The 12,164-nt window shown below is 35.6% G+C and overlaps 2 protein-coding genes across 4 annotated transcripts in view; both read left to right on the top strand.

Annotated features, from left to right (window-relative positions):
• Nucleotides 1-484: 484 nt before the first annotated feature.
• Nucleotides 485-2,503, top strand: LOC117784013. Its single transcript, XM_034621605.1, has 3 exons — nucleotides 485-659; nucleotides 718-850; nucleotides 912-2,503. The coding sequence occupies exons 1-3, from the start codon at nucleotides 517-519 to the stop codon at nucleotides 2,490-2,492; spliced, it is 1,857 nt and encodes a 618-aa protein (XP_034477496.1). The 5' UTR covers nucleotides 485-516; the 3' UTR covers nucleotides 2,493-2,503.
• A 918-nt stretch (nucleotides 2,504-3,421) lies between these two features.
• Nucleotides 3,422-12,164, top strand: part of LOC117782824 (guanine nucleotide exchange factor DBS) — a 47,654-nt gene continuing 38,911 nt past the window's right edge. Inside the window, exons 1-6 of one of the 3 annotated variants that reach the window (XM_034619869.1) lie at nucleotides 3,422-3,653; nucleotides 10,350-10,929; nucleotides 10,996-11,086; nucleotides 11,141-11,374; nucleotides 11,431-11,580; nucleotides 11,637-11,749. In XM_034619869.1, the coding sequence (XP_034475760.1) occupies nucleotides 3,437-3,653; nucleotides 10,350-10,929; nucleotides 10,996-11,086; nucleotides 11,141-11,374; nucleotides 11,431-11,580; nucleotides 11,637-11,749 (1,385 nt within the window). In that variant the 5' untranslated portion in view covers nucleotides 3,422-3,436. Of the gene's footprint in view, nucleotides 3,654-6,099; nucleotides 6,119-8,751; nucleotides 8,795-10,349; nucleotides 10,930-10,995; nucleotides 11,087-11,140; nucleotides 11,375-11,430; nucleotides 11,581-11,636; nucleotides 11,750-12,164 lie in introns of those variants that run through there. The other 2 variants (XM_034619871.1, XM_034619870.1) reach the window with 2 other exon arrangements.

Genomic DNA, 12,164 nt, shown 5'->3' with positions numbered 1-12,164 from the left:
ATTTAAGCTTAACTAGGGGGCAGTACTGTTGTAAATCAAATATATAAAGGCTGTTTCCAAATTTAATTCACTTGCATAATTGTACTTTATATGCTTGCGTGACCTTGTGCTGTTCAGCTCAGTTATTATTTTGTTTAAGTGATTCTCTAGCGTCAGTTAACCTTAACCCCCTTACCAAAATATAAGCACAACTTATGCGTAATTTAAAAATTTATTTTTTTTGTCAAAGGCTTTCTATTTCTATCCCCTCCTATTAAATTATATTTTTCCGTACACAAAAATATAAAGTCGATCAAAAATGAATTAAACACCAACACTTTAATTTTAGAAGCATTAATTCAAATAAATAATTATTTAATTGTTTCCCGCGGGTACAAAAATCAATGTCAATGTTAATAACATCATCGATTTTTTAAATTGTAAAAAACCAATATTTTTATCGATATTTTCTACCTTTATTCGGTGCCGATTCACATCACTAAATTTGGTGCATTGCAATTTTAGCAAATTTACGAAATGAGCGGCCGTCGAAAAAACAAAGCGTTTGAAGAACTCGGATTTGAATTGATCAGATTAAATAATAAAAAGCCTGCTGCTTATTGCAATATTTGCAACAAAAATTTATTAAACACAGCCGAGGCCCGGCTAAGAGCACATAGGTAAATATGTTATGTACATTTTATGAGCATCTATATTGTTTATTTACTCATTTTTAAGAAATGTATGCAAAATTGTTAACAACGATGATGCCAGCTTATCGAATCTTGATGCATGTAATGTATATGAAACATGTTTTCCAAATTACGAGGATGAAGAGGATGTTTTTGAATCAAAATGCGTTGATATCAGTGTGAGTTTAAGATTAATTTATTGAATCACAACCAGATGTAATATTGACTGTTTTATTATAGATGAAATATAACCCAATTACAATCTCTACACAAGCAAACTATGATCCTATCAATAATAAAGCTGAGTTGACAAGGCCAAAGATATCCGAGTCCACAAGAAGGAGCTCATTAACATCCTTATGTTCAAGCAGTGAACAGTTACCAACATCAGGGTCATGTAAGAGGAAGCGAGTAAATGCAATACAAAATTCCACCTCGAGCACTCACATTACTCAGACATTATCACAAAAAGAAGAAAATGATATAACCAAATCTTTGGCGCAGTTGTTCTTTGGATGTAACATTCCCCTGACTGTCGTAGATTCTTTATACTTCAAAAACTTTATTAACAAATTAAGACCTGCGTACGGAGCCAACATTCCTAAAAAGGAAGTTCTATCATCAACATTATTGGATAACACATATGAACAACTTTTAACTTCTGCAAAGGCTACAATGACTCCCGATTCCGTTTTGTTGATTGATGGTTGGAAAAATTTCTCGGACAATACCAAGACAGTCGTTTCAATATTACATAGCACTAATGGCGAAAAGGCATTTTTGGAACAGTGGGATCTAACGGCAGAAAGTGATACATATGAAAAACTAGCTGATATCGTATCGGAGTCTGTACATTTAGCAGAAAAAGTTTATTCAACCCATGTCTACGCAGTCGTGCTAGCTAATGCTAGCGCGGTGGAGAAAATGGAAAACATTACGAAACATTTAGTTTGGAACAGTAATTGTAGCAGCAGTGCAGGAAACTTGCTCGCTAACGATATTTTGAATAGAGAAATTAATCTCAAAGTCACATCTCTTCTAATGGAATTTAAACGAGCAGATTTCGAAAAAGAGATTATTGAAAAGGCCGGAGCCAGAATAAAATTACCATGCGAAGCTCGATGGTGTTCATATCGTGATGCGTACAAGTTTTTAATAGAGAATGAGCAGCTTTTGAAACAAATTGGAGTTGATAAGAACGTCAAATCAAATGTTGTTAAACTGCTTTATGATAATCAATTTTTAGATGATGTTAAGAGCAACTTACTTTTATTGGATCCAATTTGTAATTTAATTAAAAAATGCCAATCTAATAAGTGTTCAGCAGCGGAAGCAGTCGAAATATGGCTTGATCTTCAGTTGCCTAAAGAATTTTCAGAACAATTGAAGTCGAGACAGGAACTAGCTTTGAACAAATATGCTTTGACAGCTTTTCATTTGCATCCCTTTCTTAATAACTTGAAACTTACCGATGAACACAATAACATCATTTTTGAGTTCTTGTTTACAAGCCTTAATGGAGCTGGTCTTGAAGAGTGGGACAGTTTTAAAAAGAAATCGGGGTTTTTTAAAAGGCTTTATGAGAAGGAAATCAAAAGTCCGTTGGTTTTCTGGAGCTTGGCAGAGATGAAATACCCAAATCTGGCCAAAATAGCAATAAAACTTTTGCAAATACCAGCTTCTTCAGCTCAAATTTCACGCGTATTTTCAAACGCAGAAAATCGACCTGCATTTAAAACATCTAAGATTATGTCATATGTATACTATTCATTAAGAATTAAAGACGTTACCGAAGAGAAAGAGTTTGAAATAAATATATAATAAGGACAAAAGATGATGATGAAGAGGCTTTGACATGTAATAAAATATTTATAAGGAATCAGTTGTTGATACACAAAAATATTATGATTTACAATAAAGTGTGTAAATTCAAATGAAATTTTCTTTTTAACATATGTGACTTTCAATGTTATATTTTTCAATAGTTTACAATTATCACAAGCCGACACTTAATTGGAAAACAGTGCCAAATCTTTCTATTTTACTAAGTAAAGCAGCCGAATACCCCACAGTGACACATTGTAACAGCTGTTCTCGCTAAAAGTTTGTTTGAAAATGCATCTATCAACGTATGTACAAATGCTTATTAACCTGTAAGTAAATCATTACTGCGCATGTCACAGATTTTAATTCACAAACAACACGTGCTGACAAAAGCTCTTCCGTGGTCAGAAAGGAGAGCAATTCAAATTGCCGGCTCTCTCACTTGTTCGGTCGTTGTGGCGTCATTGTCGCTCTCTCGTAAGCAATCTTATAGGTGTCAGCGCCATCCGTACGCTCAGTCAATCTGGTACAGTGGTAACAGCAACCTCCGCTGTGCTTTTAGTTCTTGGTGAGCGACGCGGAAGGACGGTTAAGGTTGAGTCATCTCAAAGGCAACAAGAGAATGTGCAACCTCAAACAAGTAGCTCAGAGAAGGCTCTGAAAATAGTATAGATATAAAAAAAAGTGTGTTTTGGGTTGTGCATCCTTAATACGAGTACCTAACAAAGATAATTCAAAGTAAAAGTCAACATAAATAAAAAAAAATTTACATAATTTTATTTATTGTGTATTGCCGTTAAAATGTGTCTCGAAGTGAAAATGCATTAGTGTAACCAACGTCTATCACAGAAAAGTCCCTGTCAATACAAAATATATACATATATTTGTATATATATATGTGATAACATATTATCAAGTGATTCCGAAATGTGCGAATAAAAATGGAAAGCTCGCCATCCAGTTCCATTGAAAAACAAATTGATCACTTTTTGGAGCACTTCAAACGCAGTGCTTCCAAGGCCATCGATGCGGAGTGGGGCAGCGGCCCCGATATCAACAGTGGACAGTCCGGCAGTCCACAAAGGCAGCCGCCCTTGCAACGTTTGCTGCAAAGAACCAAAAGTCGGTCCAGTTGCCTAGACGTGTCGGAGCTATCGGGTAATGTACTCGCATTTCTGTGGATGAATTAATCAAGACCCCTCCTCATGTCCGGCACTCCTGCATTGTTTCATTGCCGTTTGCTTTTCCATAAACTCGTATATTGATTTTTCATACTCCTTTGGTGTCACGGTTAAACTCATTACGTGTGACATTCATGCAATGAATATGAGCATTTGAGTTTTGTGTGGAATCAAGGCTATGAAATGGGGAAGTATTTAACTTGAATTGATAAAAATATAATTTTTAAGGAAAACTCGACAGGTATAAGAAATGTGCGAGCCGATAGTCAAATTATAATTTTTTTATGTCTGTTGAATACTTTAGCATTGAGCTTGTCCAAGTTTCGATGCACAGTCTAATACTCGTAAAATGCTAAGCAATTTTTTTTAGAAAGCTTTCCAAAAGTTAATCTTTTAGTAAGGATTCTATATAGACATAGATTTGAAAGCAAAACAATACCTTGTATTAATACTTACATATGTATATGCCGGCTGTCAATGCATATAATGTAATGCATATGTCACTTTTCAATTAGCTGCACTTCATTGGCCGCACTTATGAAATACTTGTATGTATATGTACCCATCGGTATATCTGGCGTAAAGTGTTACCCCCATTGTAATTGACGTACACCAAGTGGGCTTCCATTCTATTTAGGGTAGACGATGCTTATTGCTAATCACCGGTACTGAAAATTGTCATTTGCTGCTGCTCCTTGCCCACGTTGGTTGCAACGATGTATGTGGCCTTGGTTTTAAATTATATGCACTGAAAACCAAAGAATAGTAGAATAGAGTTTCTATTCGATTCAATAGAAAGCGGCACTTCTTCTCTAGTCACAGCTCAAAACATTAATGCAACAACTGCACATTCTAGAAAAGTTCTGAGCGTTTCTAATTAAGAATAAATCTTAAATCTTACAAAAACTATTTTATTTTTTCCTTGGGTTTGCGAAATAGCGCATCCTTTAAGCATTCAACGTTTTTCAATTCAAGTAAACTTAATTGTTAAATTTATGGTTTCTTTAATAAGCTGTGATCTGACACCGATAGACTTTTATCTTTGGAGAGCGGTCAAGGACAAATGTTATGCAAACAATCCTGAATCAATTGATGTGTTAAAGAACCAGATTCGAGTTGCTATTGCTGACATACGTTCCAGAACAATTGAAAATATTCTCAAAAATTGGGTGAATCGAATGAGCTACTGCCAAGTCAGCCGTGGTGGTCATTTGATTGAAATTGTTTTTCATAAATAAATGACATGAACCAACCTTTCCAATAAATGTTCAACCATTGAAAATTCCAATTTTTAAATGGACCACGTTTCACTGCTTACTTACTATTTACATATGTATATAATTTTTAAAATTAAGTTTTGACAGTTAAGCTCTGTTGTTGATCTGTTAAAACATTTTGCCATTGAACTATTTATTGTTCGCGGTAAATAACAGTTCTGCAGTTTATAAAGTAGCTAAATTAATATATGGTATATTGCAGAGTTTTAGATGATATAAGGAAGATAAGTTTTTAGCGACGGATTTTAAAAGAAAGTTTTGCCAAATCCCTTTTTGCAGTAAACTCGGTTTCACTACAAGCGGCTTATGTCAACATTTAAACATGGTTTAAGTTATTTCATAATTTAAATCTGATATGTGAGTTGCACTTATAATAGAAAAACTAAAATATCCAAAATTGAAGATATATATTTGATGTAATGGAAAAGAAATGGCGACTTTTGCGAATCGCACTTAGCTTTATGGCTTCATGTTGTAAAAATAGCATTTGGCGCGAATATAAGAAGACTTGTGAGTTTTTAAAGTAAACAAACGCAAAGAAGAGCACGAACGCAAATTGAGCTAACAGTTTGATTGAAAAACTACGCAAAATGCCATTAAAAACTACAGAGCACAGAGAAAGAACAGAGCCAAACAACGAAAAATTTCCAAAATGGAAAATCTTAGCGAATTAAAGCAAAATAGAATAATTGAGCAAAAATAAAACAGTGAGCAGAAACGAGAAAATGAACCACTGAGCAGAAAAGAACAAGTAGAAAGGAACATGTTCACTTTCTCAGTGAGCAAATCTTTGTTGTTCATTTACTCACTGAGACAGTAAAATACCCGGTGCGTACATAGTAAAATAGATGTATTTAGCGATTTAAATAGCTGGTGCATATTTACGCTCATATATATAACAGTGCTATTCATAATCAAAATATAATTTATTTGTATATATATATTACTGAAATCAATTTATAATAATTGTGATCCAAGTTAGCTCAGCTGTGTATGTTTGATATTGCAATTGTTATTGTCGCGGTCCATTCAATTTGCGGATATTCGTTTACGAGAAGAAACAAAAATCTATTTAAAAAGATAATGTTTCGAAGCTATTGATTGTAATAATAATAATTTCCGCCCCTTTTAATGGGATAAGAAAATCGGACTGTTCTGACAATGTGTAAGTGAAACATACATATGTATGTATGTATGTTTTGGATACATCTGTGCGAGTGTGTGCGGGCGTTGTAATATCTCCTTCGCGTCGTCATTGCCAAACGGGATGCTAATTATCAGTACTTTAACAGCTGATCTGCTTCGCATAAATAAAATTCGCCAATTGTATAAGCTACTGCCATCAATGTTATTATTTTGTTATCGTAAAATAAGTTTTCTGTTTAATCTCATCTGTTAGATTCAAGGTTGATCCGAAGTATCAGCTTATAAAAATTGACATCGAGAAAAATTACGTACACATTTATGTATGTGGATACATTCACACATTATCCACTGTCGGCATAGCGCTGCGGGGTGTGCAATTACTTATGAAACAAACTACGCATATTCAAAACCACATACAGACTCTATACGTACATACATATATGTGTACATATTTTCGAACATTTATTGTTGTTTATTTTTGGTTGACCGACAATTTGCAAGCTTTAAACTTGATTGTCGGCGACTGAAATTATTGTTGTGTACAAATAAATAAAAAGAACATTTTCAATATATACATAGTTCTTTGATAATATCATATGATATGAATAAGGTGGCCTCATAATGGAAAATAGCGAATATTATGACTAAAGAGTAGACTCAAAATGTACCGCAATTTCTCGGAAATCACGTACACCTTTAAAAAGGTGACTGTGCTCTTAAATAATTGTATAAAAGATTTCTGCAGGCATTTTGTTTTTAAGTATTATTTTAAAGTACAATTTAACTTTAGATCTAGCTTTTATAAATACCTGATTGAAGTTCTTAACAGGTGCGGGTAGTAGTAAGCTGTGACTCACAGTATATACATAAAAGAGTATAGTCTGTAACCAAACCATAAGGTTGTTGGGCACAGGGTATGGCCCAGTCGACTCACACTGAACTACACTTTTGTTCATGTATATTAACAAATGATATGCGTAAGTGTCGAGTATTTTTACGCATATACAAATAAGCAAAACAAAATAAGTAAAAGTGTTAGTCGAAAGTTACCCACTGTGAAATTCTCTGTACTCGGGATTTAATTGATCATAAATGAGAGTAATACAAAAGATCGAAGATCAATATTTGTATTTTGATATTCGTATCAGTTGTTTTCAACAAATAATCTAAAGGACAAATAGAATAATTGCAGAAGCAAATACATATGAATAGAATCAATTCTAAAGTTTAAATGTTGAGATTCATGAACTTTCACTTGAAGTGTAAATGTAAAAATATACACTTATACATACATCGCTCCCTGAATACGCCAAGAATAAAACATTTGAAAAATTTGAATGCGAAGCATTTAATTGCACGAGTAATTGAAATAAGTGCAAGCTCTCGAAGGCAAAAGTAAAAGTTCACTAAACTCATATCATTTAGATGAGCATTTGCAAAAATAAAAAAATACACTTACCTATTACGTTACTACCTATTTATTAATTTTTTTTTCGAAATACTTTTACATGGATAAGTCTTAAAGTACAGATCTATACAATAATAAATTACCAATTCACTTTCAGTTAATACATCTTAGTTTGATTATACTGATCACCTAATCAAAGAATTTCATAATGATCTGGTAATTATCGCATAGGTTATTCAGTAAAGGTATTTATCAGATTGCAGATCAGGGAAAACTGCCGTGGCGCCATCTAGCGTGCGTCAAGATCATATGTGTGAGAGTAATATCTCAGAAAACACTCTTTTATCTATAATTTGTTACTGAATTCTCTGCTTATTAAACTTGAATGAAATCAAAGCATAAACTTAAAGAAATGTCGTATAGAATGTGTAGTTATAATGCTGTATGAGCATTATGACATCAACTTCGTTTGAGTCGCTGCAACGGTTCGGAACCAACTTAGCGGAACCAAAATCTCAGTATCTCAACTGCAGTTGACAGACGAGAGAACTTTTTCAGTTAACTTTCGTATCTGTTTGTCTATCTATCTGTGTATTCCGTGTATCTTTTGTGTGATCATTGAGTGAACAGCTGCTTACTTGCTGCTCCAATTGGGACTGCAGTCGCACAGAAGAAAGCTGAAGAAACGGTTGGCTTTTTCTTTTTCTGCATTGGTCTTAAATTAAATTGAATTCTAACGATCGGGCAATCGCCCCGATGCCAATTCTTCTCTCTTCTCATGATGGTTTTCTCTTACGCAAGCTCTCTCTCTCTCTCTCTCTCTCTATCTTTCCCTCTCTGTGTGGTTGTCAGAGCAGCTGACGATGATGACGATGCCAGCCAACGTTGGGTCTCACTACACAGAGTCTCGTCGAACACTACTATTCGAGTACGCTGCTTTTCAGTTACGCGATTCTATTTCTCATTTTTGTAGTTGTTGTCAGTGCGGAAAATACATTGGAGAAAAGTGCCGCATTAGTGTTATTACTCATTCCCGTGTACATCCGTATGCTGCTAAAGTTGACAGTCGTTCGGAGAACTCTACAGTCTGAGGTGTTTTTCGCATACAGATGCTTCCATATGGCACAAAGCGAAACCACATGTGATATATTTACATAGACCCGTAATCACTGCTGATACTACAAACTGTTTGCATACTTATGTACAAGTGATACATACATAAATAGCAATAACCGTATCCCGTACCCGTGCCAGGTACTATGGGAAACCAGCAAAGTCAGCTCGGTGGTATGTCAATGCGCCAGATATCTATTTGTAATTGTTTGTGATAAGAACGCCCATCTATATAGCCGATAAACTTACAATTGGCAAACACAACTGGAACACTGTTCTATTATATACCCTGAATCACACGCTATATGTTGGACGATTGTTGTTTCCCTTTTCCAACAATTCCAGTATTTGAAATGAGTTCACGACTTTACTTACAATAGTTGAAGTGTACTTTAGTGAGTGTGATATATTGTATTCGGGATTCAATACATCCATATAATCAAATAAGATAATGTATAGAAATTAAAACTTAACATCAACATTTTCATTGATAAAACTGGAAAACTGCCTAAAGGACTAGGATCTATGTAATTTATTTTCCCTATGCCATTAAAGTTAAGTTCAGTTTGAACATGGAAGTAACGGTTATGAACAGCAGAGAGCGTTGCAAAAGTGGAGACCTATTGATCTATCTTCGTTTAACAAGCAAAATAAGATATGTACATATATACGACACAACCAAATAGATATACGGTATCAGTTTGTAGTTTCAACCACGATGCTTTAATGATTGTTCAAAAGGTTGCATATTGTTGTTAAATTCTTGGTAATACTCTAGGTTCATTCATGTATCTGCTGAGATTGCAGATGTTAAACGAAACCTTGGCAGATGGTTACCAGTTACAAACAACTCTTTAGTTTACTATCAACTGAGTCCAAGACTCCAATTGATGAAAATACACCTGCTTATAACGCCTTACTCAATGAATGGGCATAGTAGAAGAGATAGAGAGAGGAAGAGAGGGAAAGAGAACTTCAAGTGGCTCGTCGACTTTAAATGGGTCAAAGCTAAAAACAAAACGCACCATCCATAACCACTTCGCAGATATGTGCATTCACACAAACATACTTACACACACACACACACACACACATTTATTGAAATGAATACAAACACGAGGGTGGGCTGAAAAGTCATCGATCTAAGTAAAAAGACCCAACACTTTTAAATTCGGTTTAAATTTTACTGCAGAGTGTAATCAACTGATGTTTTTTTTATGAAATTACTTAAGTGAAACGATTAAGTCAAAATTCCGTTTCTTATCTTACCATGACTAGATTGAATTTTGATTCTCCAACTTTAACAAAATTTACCGGAAAGAGTTCCACTCAAATAAAAACGTTGTCTGTGAAACACGTCTATTTTAAGGACCTTGAGCAATCTAATTATTTGAAAATCACAAAAAGGTTTTAGGACCGACAGACTAATTGAGTAGCTCTGAAAATAGATTGTTTTATTTTTATATAATTCTATTAAAAGCAAAGCTTTCTTCCTACTTTGGGCAATGACTTATCAGCCTACCCTCTCACGTGTTGAAAATATATACAATAAGTACTTATAGCAAGAGATTGCTCAAAAAGTGTGTGTGGATGCATCAAATATTCACAGTTCATTCGAAATACTTTTAGAAATAGTTTGTTGCATTTGAATTATGAGTTGAATGAGATGAATGAGATTGAATGAGATGCTAATGATTCGTTTGATTTTGCTTTTCGTTTCCGCCAACAGACAATGATGTGGAAACTGCGCTGGCCGAGTCCCAGGCTATTGTGATGAGCGCATCGCAGACACAGCAATCACAGCAATCTCAGCAATCACAACAATCACAGCAACGACAGCAGCAGTTGGTCAACCATCATATGATTGATTCCCAGATATCGGTTAGCAGTGGGACATCCATACAGACGGCGATCTTTCAATCGCTGAGCAACTCGCCGGCGCATACGAATCGCAGCACGGGATTCCTACAGCATACCACGTCCACGATCAGCAGCAACTCGACCACCTCGGTCAACTCACAGGGTGTCGCCTATGCCGCCGAAGCGTTGAGCTCACAAAGGGCTGCGGAGCAGATCAACTCGTTGCTAGAGCACATTAGTCCGGCCCAAGCGGCTGCTGCGATGAGCGGTGAGGGAGTGCTCAATATAGCCGATGTGGCGGATCTGTTGCATCCACAGCATGCGATCATCACCGGAGGTCGCTCTCAAGAGGGTTGTCCGCTGATCATTTTCCCGGATAACAATAATTTTAACTCCATCGAAGAAGCCGATTATCAGAAGCTCATCTTGTACCTCAGCTCAGTGCCATCGTAAGTGAAGCAGTCATTTTGCCACATATTGATGTTTATAATTATTTATATCATCTTTTTTTTAAGTCTACAAGATGCAGATCTCGGATTCCATTTGATTATCGATCGTCGCAAGGACAGATGGACATCGGTGAAGACGGCGTTACAGCGGATATCGGTGCGTTGTTGGGAAAACGATTGATGGACTCAAATTAATTCTTTAAAATTCCAGATTTACTTCCCAGGTATTATACATGTGGTCTATGTGCTGCGCCCCTCGGGTCTCTTTCAAAAAGCCATATCCGAAGTGAGCTCAAAGTTTTCCTCCAAGGATGAATATCGCTTTCGGCTTGTCGTCTGCTCAGCTCTCTCCGAACTGCATGAGTTTGTCGATGCGAGTCAGTTGACCCCCGACATGGGCGGCTCTCTGATCTATTCACATCATGAGTGGATTCAGCAGCGGATTGTAGGTATTTTCAGTTATGTCTTAATGTTCTCTCTAACAGCATCTACTTCCTGCAGTCGCTTGAGAAGTTTTCCAGCTTGACGCATCAAGTCTCTGCCGAGTTGGACGTATTTATTCAGGCCATACATGACACAGAGTTTCCCAATAACGTTGAGGCGACTAGAAAACTATTGGAAGATCAGGGCGTGGACTATGCGCGATTGAAGGTTAATTTACATTATAATTTATCATGGGCTTAATACTAATTGTTGATCATTTTCAGGATGAGATTCTTGCCGCTGCGAGACATGGCGAGACGCTCTTGAACAAGATCAAGTCAAACGAAGAGCTCAAGGAGTTTTCCGAACGCACTGGCAATGTCAGCGCCATTGAGAGGTACCTACACTACACGTACTATGTATTATACACTACACAACATAAGTTTGGTGTTTTTGAATTGCCCTGTTACCGTATTCTGCAGTATTTGGTTCGATATTTTAAACTTTCTTAACGCGTTTCTCTATTAACTTATCTAACTCCTCTTTTGATTAACTCTCGAAATCTATTTGCATTTGCTTTCGTTTCTTATAGCTCTGCACTGGTTATTGTCCAATAATAATTATGTATTACCATTTATACTTATATTGAAAATATTTTGAAAACATTCGTTTCATTTCGCTCATTCAAATTTGTGCTCTTTCATGTTCTTAGATCACAATCACATTTCTTTCATTATTTTCTTGGTAAAGTAGATGTCGATTTTTAACGAAATTACTAACAAAACTTATGTAATTTTTATTAATAATAGATA

Source organism: Drosophila innubila (assembly GCF_004354385.1).
Source record: "Drosophila innubila isolate TH190305 chromosome 2R unlocalized genomic scaffold, UK_Dinn_1.0 1_C_2R, whole genome shotgun sequence".
NCBI classification, from domain to species: Eukaryota; Metazoa; Arthropoda; class Insecta; order Diptera; family Drosophilidae; genus Drosophila; species Drosophila innubila.
The sequence above is the reverse complement of the archived record's forward strand: the minus strand, read 5'-3'. Positions and strand labels throughout refer to the sequence as shown.

Coding starts and splice junctions, on each gene's coding strand:
- LOC117784013 (XM_034621605.1), top strand. CDS start 517: ATGAGCGGCCGTCGAAAAAACAAAGCGTTTGAAGAACTCGGATTTGAA. Junction 660..717: donor GCCCGGCTAAGAGCACATAG/GTAAATATGTTA, acceptor CTCATTTTTAAG/AAATGTATGCAAAATTGTTA. Junction 851..911: donor CAAAATGCGTTGATATCAGT/GTGAGTTTAAGA, acceptor GTTTTATTATAG/ATGAAATATAACCCAATTAC.